This window comes from Perca fluviatilis, chromosome 1 (genome assembly GCF_010015445.1).
Source record: "Perca fluviatilis chromosome 1, GENO_Pfluv_1.0, whole genome shotgun sequence".
In the NCBI taxonomy this organism is placed as follows: Eukaryota; Metazoa; Chordata; class Actinopteri; order Perciformes; family Percidae; genus Perca; species Perca fluviatilis.
Window position 1 is genome coordinate 26,495,801 of NC_053112.1, and position 22,222 is coordinate 26,518,022.

The following is a 22,222-nucleotide window of genomic DNA, read 5'->3' on the forward strand; positions in this document are numbered from 1 at the left end:
CAATAACAACTACACAATTTTGTGGTAAAGATGTTTTTGCAGTTTCCATTTGTCACAAAAGCACTATGAATACTATTATGGTGTAAATGTGTATACGTTTATATGTGGCTCTTCTCTCTAACAGCATCCCCATCAGCAGGTTTTTCTGCTCTGAATTAATTTTTGGGCTTGGAGGTTAATATGAATCACTAATATGAAAGTGTAGATGCTCTAACCTAAAAGCTGCAGCCTGAGCCAGGGACACAGCAGAAGTTTTAAACATTCACAGAGTGGAATAAGTGTATGAGGAAGAGGAATGCTCACGATTTACAGATATTTTAACCCCCAGACAGCAGCCAGTAGCCAACTGATTTCCTCTGTTATTTATTGCAGGGGAAGCTTTTAATCATAGCCAGCTCTGACAAATGGCTCCTGGTGGCGCTGAGAAATGACCTTGTATAATCACCAGCTCTGACTGGCGCCAATGACCTTGTCTTTTGACGCCTTAAGAGTACCTGAGTCCATTCTGCCTGACAGGAACGAGAAAGAGACTGAAAGTGCCGGACTGTCTTACTCCATATGTTCGACATCCAAATGCCGCTGCACATCTGTCACTGCTGTACACAGGTGTACACATCTGCATTTACAAGGCAGCTAAATTACCCAACTGGCCCCTCAGTGAATCATTACAAACGTGTGCTGTGAAGCCAAACATTGTTCAAACCCACACTTATATAATGTATATGAAATCCTAGTGGAGACCCAAAGTTTCCATAAATAACGAAACTATCAGGCTGAATTTGAGGAAATAGGCCTATGTATAAAATGATAAACAATAGTTCAATTTGATATATGCCCAACGTGAAAAAGGCTTCTAGCCATTTCTCAAAGTCATGGATTCTTCCTTGATCAGATTGGTCCTTCCAAGTGCCAATATTGGAAACTTCCCGCAATATCTCAGGCCATTGAATGCACCCTCACTGTCCAGAAGCCATCAATCCCCACCCAAGTCTCGGTCATGGTTACACCAATATTCTGAAATTTTCATAGGTCGTAGAGCTTTTTATTGTGAAGGGTAGAGCAGAAGTGTTAAATTCTGACATGTGTTGCCATTGACTATGTAATGTTATTCGAATAGGCTATAAAAGAGAAGAGGTGCAGTGCCGTCTCGGTTCGGAAGTTGAAATCCTTGTTTTTTTGAAATGGCCATTAATCCAGCTGTCGGATCAAAACATAAGGTCGTCATGCAACCTTACGGATCATACGAGCGTGTCCTCAGAGCGGTTTTACCGCGGATCATGTGTATGCAGCTTAGGCTATCCAAATCTTCCTCCTTCCCACATTAACCTACCCAAACCTCCAGCGTGACCTCACCCACCGCCCATGGTCAGGACAACTGCCATTTGCAAGCATGTTTGTGTTGCTCTGTGTTCTGGTTCTGCAGTCTTGATAACTTTTACTTACAACAAATGCCTGACATTTTCTTTCTAATTCATGCAGCAATAATTAATCAAAAACGGGTACAGTAGGCCTACACAACTTCTCAAAGTTCACCGAAGTACACATGTGGCACATTGACTTCTTGTTTTATTAGTGAAGAATGAAAGTATAGATTCTGCTGATTCGGTGTATCCTGCTAAAAATGAGATTCAGCCAGCAATCCAGTGGTAATAAACCAGCCCATATCAGAAGAGGAGTTATGTTCTGCAGTACTGCCATAATCTACTAAATCTAGTCCTGCAAGACAGTAAGTGAATGCTTCAGTAGGACTTTATAATACCTTTACAATACCTGTATACTCCCTACAGGACTCCTTTACATCTGAATCATAGGCATCTTCTTAAGGAACAGCTTAATTAACTGCAAAAAAAAAAACCATTACAACCCTAACCCTCTGCAGCTGCAAAAAACGCACATTAAATTTGATTAAACACAGTAAATCACACACTGTTCATTGCAGGAAGACAAATTGCATTAAATAGTTTATATTTCTTCTTTTGTTAGCTACTAGATTATAATACTTCAATTTAAATCACAAAAGCATTAAGACACTCTACTCACTTAATGTTTATTGTCTCACTGGCAAAAAAAGCATTTCTCAACATTATTTTTTCATCCGTTTTTTCTTTTTTATGTCTTTGCTCTAATTTTACCATTTTGCTTGGAAATCATATACAGCCGCTCCCTTCAGTGCATCTTAATGAGATCTGAGTCAGCAGGGTGCTTTCTGCTTCGGCATGTCGGAGAACAGTGAGGAATATTTGTGTCACACAGCTGGCATTTCATTCCAGCTCCCAACATTTGTACAGCAAAAGTAAGCTGTCACCCTTCCATCACTATATGGGAGAGTACAGAACGCGCTGTGTCACCAGAGTGTTTTCCTCTGCCTTTCTTCAATAATGAAATAACACAAGGAGTAGTTGATATTGATTTCAGATGAATAGAAGGATAGTACACTGAGCCTGCTCACTATCGAGTTGGAGAAGCTGAAGATGGTGTTCCTCTCTTTCGAAGAGCATTGCTGATTGCTTACATGAAATCAGAAAAGATTAGATGGGCCCGAGAAGATGTTAGGAACTCTGGTGACAGTGGAATGTCCAGTGAAGTCCTAAAAATTGTGCAAGGCTGCCATCTACTGGATCTGGGATGGAAACACAAGGTATTAGGATCACAGAAACTGCTGTGATGCATCTGTGGTGTAATGTCATGTTTTCATTCCTTATGCACAATGTATGTCAGACATGGTGGAAGAAGTACTCAGATCTTCTTGCATTAAACATTACTTCAATAAAAATACAAAAGAATTAACACTAAAATAAACCAAGTACCAAGTAAAAGTATTTATTATGCAGAATGGCCCTTTTCAGAATAATATAATATTTTTGGATTATAATTATTGATGCATTTATGTGAAAGTATCAGTTTAATGTTTCAGCTGGTAAAGGTGAAGCTAGTTTTAATTACTTTATGAACTACCAGTTTATCCATAACAATGCATTTTGTATTAATAATCTGATGCTGTCAAAACAAATGTAGTGGAGTAAAAATAACGATATTTAGTAGAAGTATAAAGTATAAAGTAACAAAAAAGGGAAAGTAAAGTACAAGTACCTCAAAATTGTAGCCTACTTAAGTACAGTACTTGAGTAAATGTGCTGTTTAGTGTTCAGTGTGTTTGTACATGATGTGTAATGTTATGCTAACAAAGAGGTGAGTAAAGTATGATTTCCAGTAAGCAATTAGATTATTCGACAATTGTAATATAAATATTATTAAACTGTGGTTAACAAATGAAAGGATTAGAATGTATTGGTATAGATTTCTCACAAGAAGAATGTGAAACTTAACGAAGCTTTTTTAAACTAATGTATTTGTTTTTTGTTGTTGACTTTCAGGTTATTCTACCAAGCTATAAAACCATACATTTCTACAATATAAGACATTATTCCATCAATTTTCCCTCTCTGCTTTGGAGGCACCTCATTGGCTGATGGTTGCTATGACATCGCCGTAGCTTCTGCAGACGCTTCAGAGTGAAGCATTGTGGGATACACACAACAGTTGTGTCGAAGATGTTTTGAATAAAAATATAGATTTAAAGTTTAAATGATTAAACGTCATCAAGATGAAGGTTGGTACCAGCGATTTTTGTAAATACCAGCATTACTTCTGGTTTTAAGAATTCTGTGTTGGGTTTTGTCACATGAACTGTCTTCAGCCAGCTAGCTAGCTAACCGAGCCAGGGTTACATGCTAATGTAACGTTATCGTTTTATGTTGGGTAACGTTAGCTCGTTAACGTTAGCTAAACCAGCTAGCTATTTTGTTGGATTTAGCGGTAATAAAGTCAACTAACGATGTGGGTTTTTAGGTGCGACTTTAACTTATTATAGAACGCAGTTTTTCCAAATGTTACGTTAAGCTATCCCTGCATTTTATTAAGACAGCAGGAAAGCATGCTGTTAGGCTAGCTAGTAATGGCCAGAATAATCAGAACACAGTGTGTCAAAGTGGTAATGTTACATACATTAATCACACACACAAGATAATGTGTGAGAGCTGTCTGTCATGTGTCCGTTTAACATTTTAAGCAGCTTATATAAATCCGTTAAACTAATTTTAATTTTACAAATGACCCACAATTACAAATAAGACATGGGTTTAGGCCAAGTGAAGAATCATGTTTGCCACTCTGCATTACATTCATTACATTGAAAATAGCTTTTATCTATCTATCTTATCTATATACATTTTACTCGACACCTGTTGCAGATAATACATACACTTAACTGACATTTTTATGGTTATGCTTTGAACAAAACACATTGTTTATAAGACTGTCAGAAACTGCCCAAACTTGAGTTGTCTTTGAGCACCGAGGCTTATTGATAGGCATTAAAAAAAATTGAGAAAAATTTGGAAACAAAAGCTTTGCCAGACCAACTGTATGTTAAACTTTCATAAAGTTGTGGAACTAGAGAGGCTGTGATACCCTAGTGAGACGCTAGTATGGATCAAACTCCCAAAACGCTGGACCCTGAACTTCTTATAACACTATTTGATACCGTCTTTCATCAGATCTTTCCTGCAGGGTAATCTTGAAACCTCTTTCAAACTCTTCGCCCCCAGTTTGTAATGCAGCTTTGCAGTTCAAAATTTGCAGTCTCCAAGCCCAAACCAAGATTACTCAAGTGATGTCACTACTCAGCAGGTGACAGCAGTTGTTGTGTAATTAGTGGAGTGATCCGCAAAAACGCAGAGATCAAGAATTATGGGATTTCTAGTTAGTTTAATTTAAGTCTTCACTTATGCCTACACCTTACTTACTTTCTACATTTTGAGCAGCACATTTACAATAATATTGCTTCTGGTTTGTCAAAAATGCTGAAATAAAGTGTGTTCAAAACTTTTGAAAGTTTTTTAAGATGGAACTCATGTTATAAGTATATGTAGAAAACTATGAATTATTTAATTTTAAATCCAATTAAATGTTATTTATAGTATCAAATTATAATCGAAGTTATCTCAGGACACTTTACAGATAAAGTAGGTCTTGACCACGCTCTAATCTCAGTTGGTATGAAGTAAGTATGTGTATGACTTTTACAAATAACACTTAATCTATGTATCCACAGAGCGTTTTCATCCTCGCTGACAAAGCCTGGGCGGGTTCTACCCTACTGTATAAGTGGCAGAAAACCCTTGGTAATTATATCGCTGTTGCAGGGTGAGTACAAACCAAAGAGTACTTTGTAATAATCTACTTCTCTTTATACACGATTTACGTCAGCACAGTACCTAAAATATGCATGATATTTCTAATCATGCAGACAGGACAACTCAGTGAAAATATTTGATCGACATGGACACAAGTGGACTGAACTCAACCTTCCGGGGTAAGTGTGAGAAAATCATGTATGGCTCCAGTTTTGTCTAATCGAAAAGCTCCAGGTGATTATCTCTTGCTGTTTAAAAGTATTTTAAGTTCCTTTCGACTTCTGTTCTTACTCCAACTCCCCTTAGGCGCTGTGTGGGGATGGACTGGGATAAAGATGGGGACATTTTGGCAGTGATAGCTGCAAAATCCAGCTTCATCTACCTATGGGATGCCAGCGTCAATAAAACATCCCAGATAGACAGCGGCATGAGGTATGACAAGCATCAATCGCATTTCCAAAGAAGGAGAAGTTAGCATGATTGGCTTGATTCTCTGGAAATTCATTGCCAGTGTTTCATTCATAATTCCATCCCATGTTGCTCAAACAGAGCAACTGTCATTTAGTTTGGATGACAGTAGCTGTGACATTGTAGGTAATCACTCCTAATACTCTGGGTTTGTTTCCTGCTGTCATTTGTTTCAACAGAGATCATATGTCCTTCATCTTGTGGTCAAAGTTGGGCCCACTGTTAGCAGTTGGGACAGTCAAAGGAAATCTGTTGATTTACAATCAGCAGACCTCACGCAAGATCCCTGTACTGGGTAATGCACACACAACACAACTGCACAGATATTTGTTCATGGTTTTGCAGTAGTCACTTCTGTTGGATTGATTGTCTCTCCCTCTCCCACCACACATGCCAGGTAAACACACCAAGAAGATCACTTGTGGTTGCTGGAGTGTTCAGAATCTACTGGCTCTGGGAAGTGAAGACAACACTCTGAGCGTCAGCAATCATGAGGGAGACACCATCAGACAGGTAGTACAATGGTACTACCTGGTAGTACAATAGTAAATACTAAGTAATCCTACATTGGTCATACTGTATGTGACAGAGAAGTACAAGGTAAACAAATATAAGATGACATAATTTTGAAAAATGACAGAACAGCAAAGTATCGAGAAACTTGAATAAGAGAGAAAAAAAAGAGTCCTGTAAGTACTGTAGTCAAGTACTGTATATGATTATTTTCTTTCTCCAGACAACACTTCGCGGTGAGCCTGCTGAGATGCACTTTTCAGTGGTGAAGACGGATGAAAGGTCCGGTCAAGGAGAGAGCACTGTAAGTTTGTGTTTTTTCTGCAATTTTCCCAAACTTGAATTTATCCACATTCTTCAATAATTTTTACATCACACATTTATTACAACTTGTTCACATTTTATTGTGTTGAATTGAAGTGTCACCAGTCAATAGTGCGTTCCATTTGTACTCAGAAGTCGGATTTTCTGGGGCCAAAGTCAGAACCACGCCCCCTGACCTCTGATTTCCGAGCTGTAGTAAGATACTGTTGTAAGCACTTCTGTCTTATTTGTGTCTCACTTAATCTGTCGTACACGCAGTGCTGTCCATTTTCTATCTGTGGACATGTTGTTTCGCTGTTTGTATGCAAAAACAGCGTAATGCGTTGTTATAAACTGCCATTGCTAACAATGGCTAACCTGGCTAGAGCTAATTAAAACAATGAAAATCTGACTTGTAAATTCAACTTGAGTGTGACGTCATTCCCAGCTTCGGCTTCCGAGTTCCGAGGTAAATGGAACGCACTATAACTTCTGTCATACCTTGCCAAAATAGTCTCCATTGGCATTGGCATGTACTGTACTTTCATTGTGAAAACCTGTTTATACTGTGCAACTTTTAGACAAACTTAAAGTTTGTATGAATTATATAATTGTTTGAACTTGACTTCATGGCATGTGTTTACCTTTATGCAAATATTGACCCTTCAGGTGAGTGTGTCTGTGGAAAAGAAGATACTGATGCTCTTTAATATTAACGACCCTGACAACCGGATAGAGCTGACCTTCCAGCGCCACTACGGAAACATTGTGTCCTACCGCTGGTACTGCACATGATCACACACTAACGAAACACTGGTACTACTGAATCATTGCAGTGAGATATTTGTGCTAAAGTTAGCTCTCTCTCCTCTGTGTGTTTGTTCAAGGTACGGTGATGGTTATATACTGATTGGCTTCTCCCAAGGGTACTTTGTGGTTATTTCCACTCACATCAGGGAGATTGGGCATGAGCTCTATCAGGCTCACAACCATAACCATAGTCTCAACAGTGTGGCCATCTCGGCAGCATTAAACAAGGCTGCCTCATGCGGGGACAACAGGTACAAACAGGCTTTTTAAAAGAAACAGCACAGCCAATCCTGTTTATGTTTAGGTAAGTGAAAAAAACTAAAGCCCCATGCTTCTTGTTGCAGCATAAAGATCCATGAGTTGTCCGAGCTCAAAGATATCAACAGTGTAGTTCGGCTGGATGATGAAACTAAAGGTGAGACAGTCCTCTTTTTCAGCCATACTGTCAGAGGGCTATCTTGAACCACTTCTCATTCATCTGCTCCTCACTCTCCTCCAGGTCTGGACCAGCTGAACTGGACAGATGATGGCCAGCTGTTGGCGGTCTCCACCCAGAAAGGAACACTCCATGTCTTTCTAACCAAGCTGCCCATCCTGGGTGGCAGCTTTGGAACCCGGCTGGCCTACCTTACTTCCCTGCTGGAGGTCACTGTGTCCAACCAGGTGGAGGGGGTGAGGACAAACACACACACACACACACTTTAATAGAATAGAAACAGAATTACATTCCATCCTCCAATCACAAGAGAAGATTTTCGTAGAGAGGGATTGAATGAATACAGAAACACAACAAGGAATAATTTAGAAATTGCATCCCTCCACCAAGGCTGCACAGTTCTCAAAATGTATTTACCAATAGAAGATATGTAGACATTTTCCGCTTTAGTGATACACAGTAATGCTGTTTGGTTAATGGCAGCCATAATATGGAGAATACCTAAATCCTGTGGTATCGAATATAAAAGGACAAATGCATAACCTTTTTGGGCTGTCTTGATGCAGATATGTTATGCTCTAATTTTGGTGCAGATTAGAGAAAATCTAAATGTATTTGCCAAAAGTAAGAAATGTAAAATAATCACCAAAGTTTCAGGAGCTAAAAGGAGTATTCATGCTATAATGAGACATGACCCAAAACTAATCAACAATTGTGTTTGGACAATAAATAAGTGAGCTCAGATTGATGGGGGAAGGGTTTTTAAAAATGAGAGTAAATAAAATGGGGAGATACAGTACGTAAGGTGTTACAGCTGGGGGGAAACCACCTTCAATCTGTCTTTGATCCATTGTATTTTTCAGGAGCGTCCTGTGGCCATAGAAGTGGAAGTAGAGCCTACTTTCATTGCGATGGGACCATACCATGTGGCTGTGGGAATGAACAACAGAGCCTGGTTTTACGCCCTGGTAGACCAAGAACCAGGTGTGTGTGTGTGTGTGTGTGTGTGTGTGTGTGTGTGTGTGTGTGTGTGTGTGTGTGTGTGTGTGTGTGTGTGTGTGTTGTGTGTTGTGTGTGTGTGTGTGTGTGTGTGTGTGTCTGTGTGTGTGTGTGTGTGTGTGTGTGTGTGTGTGTGTGTGTGTGGATGAATAAGTGTCACTAAACCATTTGGTTTTTCCCTCAGGTTTTAATAAGCTGAAGGACATTGAGTATTTGGGGACAATAGCCAGCATGTGCCTTAACTCAGATTACGCAGCAGCACTGTTTGAGGGAAAAGTACAGCTGCACATGGTGAGTCAGTGCTTTGTTTCTCTTTTTATTGACCAATTATCAATTATTGAGCAGGTTTCACCATTTACTGTCTGTGTGTATGTTTAGATCGAAGGCAAAGACCAGGAGGAGAAGAAGCAGATGAAGTTGTTTCCAGACGATGACCGAAAAGGTCGGATCCTTTGCCATGCACTCACTGCTGACTTCCTCTACTATGGCACTGATGTAAGGCTCAGCACATCCTCACCTCAATCAGCCCATTACAATCTTTTTAGCAGGATAAAATAGGTGGATACTATTTAGTTTGGTTTTTTTTTTAAATTTTTTTCTCTTTTTTAAAAAATTCCCCAAAAACATCAAAAAACCAACACAAAAAAATTTTTTGTGTTCCCTTATTGTATCCTTAAAACCTTTTTTTCCTTTTTAAATAAAATGTGTCTCCAAAAAAAAAAAAAAAACACCACAAAAAAAAAAAAAAAAAAACACATTGTTATTTTTTTTTTTTTTTTTTTTTTTTTTTTATGGATGTTATCATCTCTCTGTGTATCTGATTGTCAGTCAGGTAATGTGGTGTGTGTCTTGGTGGAGGACTGGGAGACTGTGAACAGCTACAGCCATTCTGTTGGTGTGAGGAAAGTGTTCCCTGACCTTAACGGCACACGGCTGGTTTTCATCGACGACAAGAACGGCGGCTTTCTGCTCTCCCCTGCAAATGTCAGTACATAGGGTTACCTGACACATCTATGTATACAGCTAAACATACAGTAGAGTATACGTACACACACTGATTGAACCAGTAAGTGATGAATTATTATGGTAAGACGAGCATTAATATTTAATTTAACTAAGATATAGTCATAACGACAATAAAGTCATAAAATAATAATGATGAATAATCAAATTTATTTATATGGCACTTATCAAAAGCAGTGATTACAAGGTGCTTTACAAGGATAAAACCGTATGATTTCAAATAACAGAATTGGATTAAGAAGAGTCTAAGTGTGTGTGTGTGTGTGTGTGTGTGTGTGTGTGTGTGTGTGTGTGTGTGTGTGTGTGTGTGTGTGTGTGTGTGTGTGTGTGTGTGTGTGTGTGTGTGTGTGTGTGTGTGTGTGTGTGTGTGTGTGTGTGTGTGTGTGTGTGTCCAACCCAGGCAACAGATTCCTGCTATGAGCTCCCAAACTTCTCTCCCACCATCACAGGAGTGCTGTGGGACAACTGGCATGCTGACAGAGGAGTATTTGTAGCTTATGATGATGACAAGGTCTATACCTATGCCCTGCACAAAACCACTATATATGGTAGGGTGATGGGTGATGCCACGCAATCGCACACATACACACACACACACACACACACACACACACATACACACACACCTCTCTGATATTTACCGCTAGCATATTAAACAGTATTAAACTACTACTAAGTACTGGTCCTTGATTTTTCTTACTCTCGCTGTCCTATTCAAAGGGACTTGCAATGAAAGCAACAGCATACATTTTAATATGTAAATCAACACAAATACTGTTATCTCACATTACATGATTCAATAAATCAGGGTTCTCGTACCCTTAAAATACTCCTGTTACCATAATTCTGTGATGTAAATGTAGCCAAGAGATAACAGGAAAGTTTTTTTAAACTTTATTTCCTTCTTTCTAACTCTGTCTGCCCAGGCCCCCGGGTGGTGTTGGTGGGAAGCACCGCACTCCTCTTTTCCCAGAAGCCTTTGCTTTTGCACAATGGAGAGCTGACATGTCAGACGGCAAGCGGCAAGACCAGTGAAGTGGCTCTGAGCACGCACTCCTTCCTCAAGAACTCAACCAGCACATCGACAGATACGCTGCCGGAGCTCAGCACGCAGCTCGGCACGCAGCTCACCCAGGCGCTGATGCTCAAGAGGTCAGCCATGTTGGAGATACTGATGATGTTTGCTTCTGATGGACAAAGATATATATTGGTGTTATCTTTTATCTTATTTTTTAGTTGGAAGTTTATTTGGTTGTGAGACCCTATGGTCAATCCAATTAGTGGTTAGTTTTTTTTTTTTAGATGCTGCTGTTCAGGGTGCATATGTGTACATTGACATTATGGACAGTTGTACTGTAACAGCATTTTGGATTGTTACATATTATGATAGATATGGAACATCAAGATGATTAATATTCTTCCTTAACACAGTATGTCAAGATACAGAATGTAATGGAAAAAAAGAAAAATGGAAAAACTAAACAAAACACAGAACCAAAAAGTACATCAATATGAAGAACACAAGAAAACACTACAAGGCCTTTACACACAGTACTTTAAGTTAGTGAAGCTTGACAGGACTTTAGATAGCCGAGTATTGTGCACTGCATAGTTTTTATGTGTTGCAAGTCCCGTTTTGGTTTGTTTGTGGTTTTGTTTTAAATGATCTAGTGCAGGGGTCACCAACCTTTTTGAAACTGAGAGCTACTTCATGGGTATTGAGTCATACGAAGGGCTACCAGTTTGATACACTCTTCTGAAATAACAAATTTGCTCAGTTTGCCTTTAGTTATATATGATTATTAATGATTAATGATACTCATCTATGAGAAGACACTGATCATGTTAATGATTTCTCACAATAATTATCAACAATGACTTAACAAGGTGGAAAACAGATAATATCAATTTTCAATTTTCATTTTTAGAACAGGCTTGAGGGCTACTCATGTGGTCCTTGGGGGCTACCTGGTGCCCGCGGGCACCATGTTGGTGACCCCTGATCTAGTGGCTCAGGATAAGATTAATATTCTTAAATGAATGTAGTTCTTTAAACTGACATTTATTTAATCAGTTTCTATTATTGAATGAACCAACACAAAGTCCAGGTTTGATGTGTTCAGAGGGGTTTTTCCAAATCTGTTTGCAAAAATAATATACAGTATATAATAATATAATTGGAGAGAATTTTTTTTAGATGTGACTCCTGTTCCTATATCCTCCATTTAAGAAGACCACAGTTATTTGAGTGGGTTTTACATGTTCAGACAGTATATGAAAAATATGCAAACAAGTAATAAAACCTTTCTGGACATATTTAACAAGAGGCAGTGAAACAGGACTGTTCTTTAAATTTTCACTCTGAGGTGGCTTTAACTTCATACAAAGTGTGCGTGTGCGTGTGCGTGTGCGTGTGTGTGTGTGTGTGTGTGTGTGTGTGTGTGTGTGTGTGTGTGTGTGTGTGTGTGTGTGTGTGTGGTCCAGGTTCCATGAAGCCTGGGGTATGTGTAAGTCTGCAGGTAGTAACACAGACTTGGCAGAGGTAGGCAAAGCCTGTCTGGTGCACATGGAGGTCGAGCTGGCAATCGAGGTCTACCGCATGAGTGGCAATGTGGGTATGGTCCTTTCACTGCAGGGCATCCAGGTACAACTAACACACAAACCATGGTTAATACGTCACACCGTCTTGATGACCGATACTGTTTCAGTCTGACAATTCTGATACCCTTATTCGTCCTCTCTCTCCGTCTGTCTTCCTCTGCCCAGGGTATAGAGGATATGAATTTACGGGCAGGACATTTGGCAATGTTTCTAGGTGACTACAACCTGGCCCAGGACCTGTATCTGTCCTCAGGCTGCCCAATCGCTGCCTTGGAGGTAAAAACATACAAACAACTAACGTGTGTGTGTGTGTGTGTGTGTGTGTGTGTGTGTGTGTGTGTGTGTGTGTGTGTGTGTGTGTGTGTGTGTGTGTGTGTGTGTGTGTGTGTGTGTGTGTGTGTGTGTGTGTGTGTGTGTGTGTGTGTGTGTGTGTGTGTGTGTGTGTGTGTGTGTGTTGCGGTGGGGAATCAATTCCAAAGAGACCAAGGCTGATTGCTTGACTTTTACTTTATCACCCAGTAGCAAAATTAATTACTAATGTCTTACCTTTCTGTAGTAAATGTTGTCATTAAGTGTAACGTGTGAATGTAAAGCTAAAGATAATTAATATAGGCTTAAATTCAAAGCAAATTCTTCAGCAGCTCTCACTGTGTGTGTGTGTGTGTGTGTGTGTGTGTGTGTGTGTGTGTGTGTGTGTGTGTGTGTGTGTGTGTGTGTGTGTGTGTGTGTGTGTCTGTGTGTCTGTCTGTGTGTCTGTCTGTGTGTGTGTCTGTGTCTGTGTGTGTTGTAGATGAGGAGGGACCTGTTGCATTGGGACAGCGCCCTTATGTTAGCCAAGAGGTTAGCAAAAGACCAAATTCCCTTTATATCCAAAGAATACGCTGTCCATCTGGAGTTTACGTAAGTACACACACACACACACACACACACACACACACACACACACACACACACACACCATTCAGTTGACCTGATATATCTACATTTTAACTTCTTCTTTCTCTCTCTTTGTAGTGGCGACTATGTGAATGCTTTAGCACACTACGAAAAAGGCATGACCCACAATAATGAAGTAAGTGCAATTTATTTGATCTCGACTTTCAGTTGAAGAAGTTTGTGAGGGTGACAATCTTTTTTTTTTTTCTTGGTATTTTAGTTTGTCACCATACTCGTCACATGTGACCTCACTAGCTGTCTAACTGTGTACTTACAACACATACCACACAAAAGGACATATACCTGCATCTAAAACATAATTGTGTGAATGCTAATTCAGCAGCGTTGACAGTATTGTTATTCGATTCTTCCATATGATTTTCGGTCGCCTACTACTTCTAGCTTCTACTTCTAGCTACAAAAAACATTAAAATATCAAAATGATAAGCTCTGGACATTTGTTCTTGTATTCAACTTTTCTCCACCATTCATCGTTTTTAAAATATTAAGCTTTTTTTCTTTCTACATACATCTTTCTACTACACTTTTGTCAACATACTTTACTATTAGTTTTTTTTCGATATACTATACTATGAGTTTTTAAACATTCTATATTATGACTTTTTCCGACAAACTATACTATGACTTTTTTATGCTGTTTTTCGTCATAAAGTACTATGACTAATAAATGGCTTTTTTTTTTTTTTACATACTATGCTATTAATTCTTTGGAGGCACTCTGGCTCAGAGGTTAGCACTGCTGCCAACAGGCAAGTAGTTACTGCAGACTCAGACCCAGGTTCGATACTCAGTCCAGGCTGTTTTTTTTTACATACAATAGTACTATGTCTTTTTGCGACATACTACGCTTTGACTTTTAAATGGCTTTTTTCGACATACTATACTATGACTTTTTTTGACATACCATACTATGACTTTTTTATCCCTTTTTTCAATAAACTATACTATGACTTTTTCATCGCTCTTGACATACCTATACCATGACTTTTCAACATGCTATACTATGACTTTTCAAAAAAAACTAAAATATTCCATACATTACTGGTATTATTCAACATTTCAATGAAATTCGTATTAATTAAAACCATTCCCACTTTTCCAACTATTCTCACTACTTTACCTTCTTCTTATGCAATTATGCCAGCAATCCAGTTTAGCTTTATTAATGTAGCTTTTCAGCATTCACAAGCATTTTCTGCAGGAAATGCATTTTCTAGTTATTTGTGCTGGTGTGGTTTAGCCTTCATAAACATTGTTGAAAAACCAAGCTGCTGTAGGACAAAGGATCGTAGCTTCACCACTGATGATATAGTATCACCTCCTTTTAGGCATATAAAATAATTTCAACTATTATTTTCCTTAATAATCAATGGCATGTCCAGTCCACGTGTAATTTCTGATGCTTCCTTGCTGAAAATGCATGCAATGTATCTACTGTCGTCCTTTCCACTCTGTATTTACAAAGGTTATGTCATAATGAAATAATTTGAATTGTACTTACTTTGAAGTCTCCTCTTTCCACTGCCCTTACCTTCCTCCGTTTTTCCCCTTGCGGTGCAGTTCCAGGAGCATGACGAGGCGTGTAAAGCCGGTGTAGCCAGGATGTCCATCCGGATGGGTGACATCAGGAGAGGAGCTGCTCAGGCAATTCAGCACCCAAGCAGACTCCTCAAGAAGGAATGTGGAGCCATACTGGAAAGCATGAAGGTAGAGAGTCAGCCTTCTCGCTCTCTTCTTGTAAACTATATGTTTTGGTAAATTACCATATCATAGGGTAGTGGTAGACTACAGTCATCTGATGTGTTCGTGTTTTATAGTGTGTTTCTAGAACAGCGTTGAGCGTCAGGTCATCTTTGTGTTCATATCTTCTTCTGTGGTTTTCATCTCTCTTACAGCAATTTTCTGAAGCCGCTCAACTCTATGAAAAAGGACAGTACTATGACAAGGCTGCATCAGTCTACATTCGTTGCAAGAACTGGTAAGACAAACGCCAACACACTCAGACCTGCAAGTTTCTCTCCTCCTAAATACAATTCCACGTTATTTTCTTCCATACTCAGGGCGAAGGTGGGAGAGCTGCTCCCACACGTCTTCTCTCCTAAGATCCACCTGCAGTACGCCAAGGCCAAGGAGGCGGACGGAAAGTAGGTTCTTAGTGTGAATGTCCGTCACATTGGAGATAATGACATCATTAAAGAAGAAGCTGATGTAATGTGTACTGTGTATATAGGTATAAGGACGCTGCACAGGCCTATGAGAGCGCAAAAGACTGGGACAACGTGATACGCGTGCTGCTGGACCACCTATATAATACGGAGGAGGCTGTTCGCATCGTCAGGGAAACGCAGAGCATCGAAGGAGCAAAGATGGTTGCCAGGTAAAGCAAACAAGAGCACAGGTGTATACAAACAACCTCAGCCAAATAGTTTTTTACTACCACTAATTGGGCTTTTCTACTGACATCCCCTAAATGTAACCAAAAACTTATTTTCACAGCACAGGTACAACTGGTAAATTTAGTTTTTATGTTTTATAAACTTAAGGATTATTTTATTTTTATTATTTTTTTGTGTGTTAATTATCTCCTTATTTAGTCTCCAGATAGATGATTACACTTCTGCTGAATCTGGCCAAAAGGAAAGGGGACACCCTGTGTAACTAATCCGATCTGTGACTCTGTTTAATCATTCTCAGTATGACAGTTCAAATAATGAACAAATAACACCCATTACTATTTTTATTTGCATTGTTTACCTTTTCACCAGCACATTAACATTCATTACTACTTTTTTAACACTTTGCGCTGAGCGTCTTAACGATTATTTCCACTACAGGTTAATCTCAAGATTATTTTTCACTTACTTGTTTAGGCTATAAAATGTCAAATAATTGTGAAAATACCATTGATCAAGTGATGTTGCTTGTTTTTGTCCAACCAAAAGCCCAGAGATATTTAATCTACAATTATATAAAAACAGAGACAAGATGCAAATCCTCCCATTTGAAAAGCTGTAACGAGCAGATGTTGGCATCCTTGATTGATAAATGACTTTAAACGATTACTCAATCATTAGTGCGGTTGCTAACAAATTTTCTGCAGACTCCAAATCTCCAGTTATTTCCCTCTGCTACTTTTCCTGTTTTTTGTAATAAACCTTTAACGGTTACACTTTACTTGAAGGTATCTACATAAGAGTGACATGACACTGTCATGAACGTGTCATAAACATTATAAACAAGTCGTAAAGGTTTATGACATAACGCTTCTGTCAGACAGTGTCATTTGGGTTTTTGTCATGACAAATTAGGGTTAGGGTTCATGTGTCATGACAGTGTCATGTGGTCATGACAGTTTCATGTCACTCTTATGTAGATACCTTCAAAGAAGTGTTAACATATGTTTGTGTGTGTCTCAGGTTCTTCCTGGGGTTGAGCGACTACGGCTCAGCCATCCACTTCCTGGTGCTGTCTCAGTGCAACGATGAAGCTTTCCAACTGGCGCAGCAGCACGGACAAATGGAGGTCTATGCAGACATCATCGGTCAGTCTGTGTGTTTATATGGACCATATAGACAATTTTACAGTTTGGGGTTAATGGGTCTGACTTTATTTCCTATTGCAGTATTTGCTAATGATTTTCTAGCACTGCAGTTTCGACACTTATATGAACCATAACAAAATGCTTTATTTATTTACTACTGCTCGTTATTCCCTTGTATTGACCCATGTACGTTTATCTGTTGCCTCTGACATACACCTTGTGTGTGAGTTTTGAAGTTGGGTATGTTGTGTATGGACTGGGCAAGCTGTAAATGAGTTGCCCTTCTCGGAATGAATGAAGTTGTCTGAATCTGAAAGTTGAATATTAATTGCGTGACTGCTGCGATGTGTTCGTCAGGTCCTGAGGCGACGCAGGAGGACTACCAGAGCATTGCTCTCTACTTTGAGGGAGAGAAGAAACACCTGCAGGCTGGCAAGTTCTTTCAGAAGTGTGGGCAGTTCAGCAGAGTAAGATTCAATTCAATTGTTTTTACACTAATGTATATATTCTAACATCTATTGACTTAGACATTGACTCACTCTGACTCATCCACCGGTTCAATATGTCTGTCTCTTCTTTCTTTCTGTCTCTCAGGCCCTAAAGCACTTCCTGAAGTGTCCCAACACTGATGACAACCTGGCTGTTGAGATGGCTATAGAGACGGTGAGAGCTGTGTGTCAAACTGGGATATTTTATGTACAAAAATGATGCGACCAGTAGTTTTAATGTGCGTGTGTATTTCAGGTGGGTCAGGCCAAGGACAGCTCTCTGACCAATCAGCTGATAGATTACCTGATGGGAGAGAGCGACGGTATGCCCAAGGTAATCAATACAACGGAGCCTTCTCTCTTGGCTTTGTCTCAGTGGAGGTGTGACTGTGTTGTGATATATCAAGCATTACCTCGTTCTCCCTCTCACTGTCTCTCCTCCTTGCCGTGTGTGTGTGTGTGTGTGTGTGTGTGTGTGTGTGTGTGTGTGTGTGTGTGTGTGTGTGTGTGTGTGTGTGTGTGTGTGTGTGTGTGTGTGTGGGGCATAAGTTCATGTTTTTGCCCACAGACGCACTGTAACTGTTTGATCAGCAGATTCAAAAAGGAAAAACACATTGTGTTCTTAAATGCGATAGCTTATTTCTATTCATGTGGCAACTGGAAGCTGAAATTCATAAATGTGAATGCATATTTTCAGTTGCTAGGTGTCTCAAGTCCAATAACACTCCATCCAAGTGTAGTTTAGAAAAAAACAGCCAACAGATCAGTGGTCTAGTAGGAGTTCATTATTTTTGGCAAATTGTCTATATAATAGGCAGGTGGCCTGTTGGTATGGGGACTGGTGTGTGTATGTGTGTCGTAGGTAATGTACATCCTTGTGAGTATCTCAGAGATGCGTGAACATCTTGCGCGTGACGGATCGTGCAGGCAGCACAGATCGGGACCCGACAGATACTACTTGATGTAGGATGTGTCCTGTGCTGTCATTGTGTGGCAGTAGGGCACGAGAGTCCCTTTTCCCCCAGCTTGCTCTTTATTGAGGGTGAGGTGAAGGAACAGTCAGTTGTATTTGCTAGACAACTGAAGTCCAAAGAGAGCGAGAGTGAGATTTATTAGTTTTGAACAATTCCAAAACCTGTTTTAGATGCACTGTGTGTCTAGAGATGGACCAGCACAGTTGGCCTGTTATTTGCATATTATCAGCGACCGTGAAGTAGGCTTCTCTCTAAATACGCGTTTAGAGGCCTGAAAACCAATTTTATAAACCAGCTTCTTACTGTGAGCAATACAGGAAAAAAATACAGGAAAACAATAGTCTCTTTTTACTTGTTTGGAGTAGGCAGGTCTCTGTTAGAAAAATGTAATGCACCAAAAATATCAGATGAAATATAATGAATGTGGTTGATTGTGCATCTGCTTGATTTTCTAAGGTTCACACAGTTTGGGTCTGTTTCAGTACAAATGTGCACCAATATTAAAGGGAGGTGGACATCATGTTATCATTGTCTTATTTGAAAAATAGTTCTCAGGTGGAGATGAGAAGGTAACATACGATCGTAGAAAATGTTTTTAAAGGTTACTATTTTATTCCAGCATCACTGCTTTTCACTTGCTTTGAGTTTGCTAATTTCAGACACTTAACTGCAGCTCACACTCTCCCCTTGCAGATACATCCACAGGTATTACATAACCCGTCACCGATTGCGTCATTAGCTGTGACCAACGCAACCTTAATAAAAGCTGCAGCACAATCTCACCCTGGGAATTCATGTATGCAAATCTGACCCTGAGTGACAGTGACACTGTTCACCAAACTGGTGATGGTAAGTTGACCTTTCTTTCCTCTTCCCAGGATGCCAAGTACCTGTTCCGTCTGTATATGGCGCTGCAGCAGTACAGGGAGGCTGCTCGCACCGCCATCATCATCGCCAGAGAAGAGCAGTGTGCAGGTACAAACGCGTTCACACAAACACTGGGCCAATAACAACCATGACACGCTACACAAACATAATCACACGTTTAATATTCATATGTTGTGTTATTTATTTATTTTTTTTCATGTGCTACTCCTAAAGGGAATTACCGTAATGCCCATGACGTGTTGTTCAGCATGTACACGGAGCTGCAGGCCCAGATGATTAAAATCCCTGCTGAGATGGCCACCAACCTGATGATCCTCCACTCCTACCTACTGGTCAAAGTCAGTACACACACACACCTGCCATGTGTTAGCTCAGGTTATTTACTGTTGTCATGGTGAATTGCTTTTGTAGCATAGACTGTCCAGAATTGTTTTAATAGTGTTGTATAGGGGGACATTTTGTCTAAAAAATATCTTTGGTTAAGAATGTACTGTTACATGATAAAGCTCCACAATCTTAACATTATGTAAGCGTGTAGTGTTCCTGAATCTCCCTCCTAAATGATGTTATGTAGATCCATGTAAAAAGGGGAGACCACCTCAAAGGGGCACGCATGCTCATTCGTGTCAGCAACAACATCAGCAAGTTTCCTGCACGTGAGTCCATAATGAATTTTCCAAACTCTAATCTACCTTCCAATTCACATGAAAAATAACAGCTAACCGAAAGCTTAAATGTCACTGAAATAAAAAAATGTCCAACAGAAGTCTCTTATTTGTGTAGATGTTGTTCCTATTCTGACGTCCGCGGTCATCGAATGTCACCGTGCCGGACTGAAGAACTCGGCCTTCAGCTTTGCTGCCATGCTGATGAGACCGGAGTACCGGAACGAGATCGACCCAAAGTACAGGAAGAAGATCGAGGCTATGGTTCGGTGAGTGATGAGAATCTTTATACACCTTCAGTTTTCTTTGTCAAACTCCCCTCTCCGGCTCTTCCTGACATCCCTCCTCCACACATATGTACTTCACCTCATCTGTGACTCTTGTCTACCTCATTTCCTGCTCTACCTTAAACTGCCTATTTGGCCACACCGCAGACGTCCAGACACATCGGAGCTGGAGGAGGAAACTACTCCGTGTCCCTTCTGTGGCTTCCAGCTGGCACAGAACGAACTGCTGTGCATCTCCTGCAAGAACAATCTGCCTTACTGCATTGCCACGGTACAAACACAAATTCACTGCCTTATTCATAAACACGCTGAAAGAAAAAAAAATAGTTTCCCATATACTTATATTTACATAATTTCATCCCTGTACCTTTTTCCTTTTACTCAGGGTCGTCATATGCTGAAAGAAGACTGGTCTGTGTGTCCTCACTGTGAATTTCCCGCTCTCTACTCACAATTCCTTCTGTAAGTGATGCATTGGTTTTTCGTCTTTTTTTTTTTAACTATCCAAATACGGATGAAAGGTTGAGGCACTTATCTTAATTCAGCTTGTTTTTCCCCACAAGACATTTTGGACATCAAAAGTGATCAGCTGCTATAAAAAGAAGGTCCAAGTTACTTGATAATTTTAAATCAAATAAGACCGTAGAAGGTTGGTTTAGAGTACCTCAATTTAAAGTAATAGTTTTTTGGGGGGGAAATACTTTTATTGGCTTTCTTGCTGAGAGTTAGATGAGAAGATTGATACCAGGAAGTATCATAGTATCAACATAGTTCCGTGTAGATTTAAGACCTGTTCTGAAAAAAATACTTTTTTGTACATGGCGGCAATGGAATGGAACAAACTCCCAGTTGGGATTAAGTTAAGCCAGTCAGATCGTTGTTTTAATCGAGCATGTGGTGAATGGTTATTAAATGCTAATTAGATTCAATCTTTTATGTAGTCTTAAAAGAATATTTATTATTACAGTGTATATATTTGTATTTATTTTGTATTTGGATGTGGTTGAGTGTACATAAGGTACCTTTTAGTCATCTGTAGCTTGCCTGGACATCTTTGTCAGACTACAACGAGGACCACAATGGAAATAAGTTTGTAACTTTCTTGTGTTATCCTCGACAGTTCTGATAAATGTACAATGTCACCGTGTTGGCATTTTGTTATGCATTTATTTCTGTTACTGTCTAATAAATCAATCAAAAATAAAAAAGGAAGTCACTGCTCCTGGCTGAGAAATAGTCCTGCACTCAACTCCCTGTGAAATCACGTTTTTATACGGATTAAACAGACAAGATATAACATGTTAATTAGAGACGCTGGTATTCAGATTTCGTTATCTTTGGACAGGGCCAAGCTAACTGTGTTCCTGTTTCCAGTCTTTGTGCTAAGCTAAATACAGACATGAGTGGTATCCATCTTTTGAAACTGCGGTAGAAAGAGAATAAGTGTATTCCCCAAAATGTCGAACTATTCCAGGATAAGCATTGGTGAGTCACTTCTGTCATCCATTGGGACATTCACAAACCTCCACTGAACCGTTTGTGTCCAGGTTGCTGGAAACAGAGACGGTGTGTCCCATGTGCTCGGAGACTCTCGGCGTCAAACAGGTAAAGAAGATTTCTGATTGTTCCAAATACCTGCAGACTGACGAACCGGATCAATGAAGACGAAAAAAAAAAAACAATCATGTATAAAAATGTCATGTCATTTTCTATTTGCTTAAATAAGTCAAATATATATTTTGGATAGATTGTATGCAGCTTCTAGTTTTGTATGATGCATTTCAAAAGATGCTTGATATGCCAACAACTGAAAGACAAATCAAATAAAGAACACCATTCCATTTCTGGTGAAATGTTCTCTTCTCATATTTTTTTTTTTTTAAGCTCCTATGTTTTTTTTGAATGACACCATTGCAAACAGAGTGGCTGAAGATGATTCAAACAGATCTCAAGAACCATTCTTGTGTCTTTCTTGTATTGGTTTTAGGGACAGGTTTTGGAGTTTACGTTAAATTGTGTAGTTTGAGCACCATGAAGTCCGTTTGGTGGCGGTTCTGGAGCTTTTGATCGGATC

The 22,222-nt window shown here is 39.6% G+C and overlaps 1 protein-coding gene across 1 annotated transcript; it reads left to right on the plus strand.

Annotated features, from left to right (window-relative positions):
* The first annotated feature begins 3,498 nt into the window (after positions 1 to 3,498).
* On the plus strand, positions 3,499 to 22,001 carry wdr19 (WD repeat domain 19). The gene is made up of 36 exons (XM_039803373.1): positions 3,499 to 3,610; positions 5,114 to 5,205; positions 5,309 to 5,374; positions 5,502 to 5,627; positions 5,843 to 5,958; positions 6,061 to 6,176; positions 6,400 to 6,480; positions 7,149 to 7,261; positions 7,367 to 7,540; positions 7,634 to 7,704; positions 7,789 to 7,961; positions 8,589 to 8,709; positions 8,909 to 9,015; positions 9,103 to 9,219; positions 9,553 to 9,708; positions 10,148 to 10,295; positions 10,674 to 10,899; positions 12,232 to 12,391; positions 12,514 to 12,624; positions 13,139 to 13,248; positions 13,363 to 13,420; positions 14,866 to 15,012; positions 15,201 to 15,283; positions 15,366 to 15,449; positions 15,536 to 15,682; positions 16,722 to 16,846; positions 17,204 to 17,313; positions 17,441 to 17,509; positions 17,591 to 17,668; positions 19,187 to 19,283; positions 19,410 to 19,534; positions 19,771 to 19,852; positions 19,980 to 20,130; positions 20,296 to 20,419; positions 20,534 to 20,610; positions 21,696 to 22,001. Exons 1-36 carry the CDS (start codon positions 3,605 to 3,607, stop codon positions 21,808 to 21,810), a joined length of 4,062 nt encoding a protein of 1,353 aa, XP_039659307.1. The 5' UTR covers positions 3,499 to 3,604; the 3' UTR covers positions 21,811 to 22,001.
* The last annotated feature ends 221 nt before the right edge of the window (positions 22,002 to 22,222 follow it).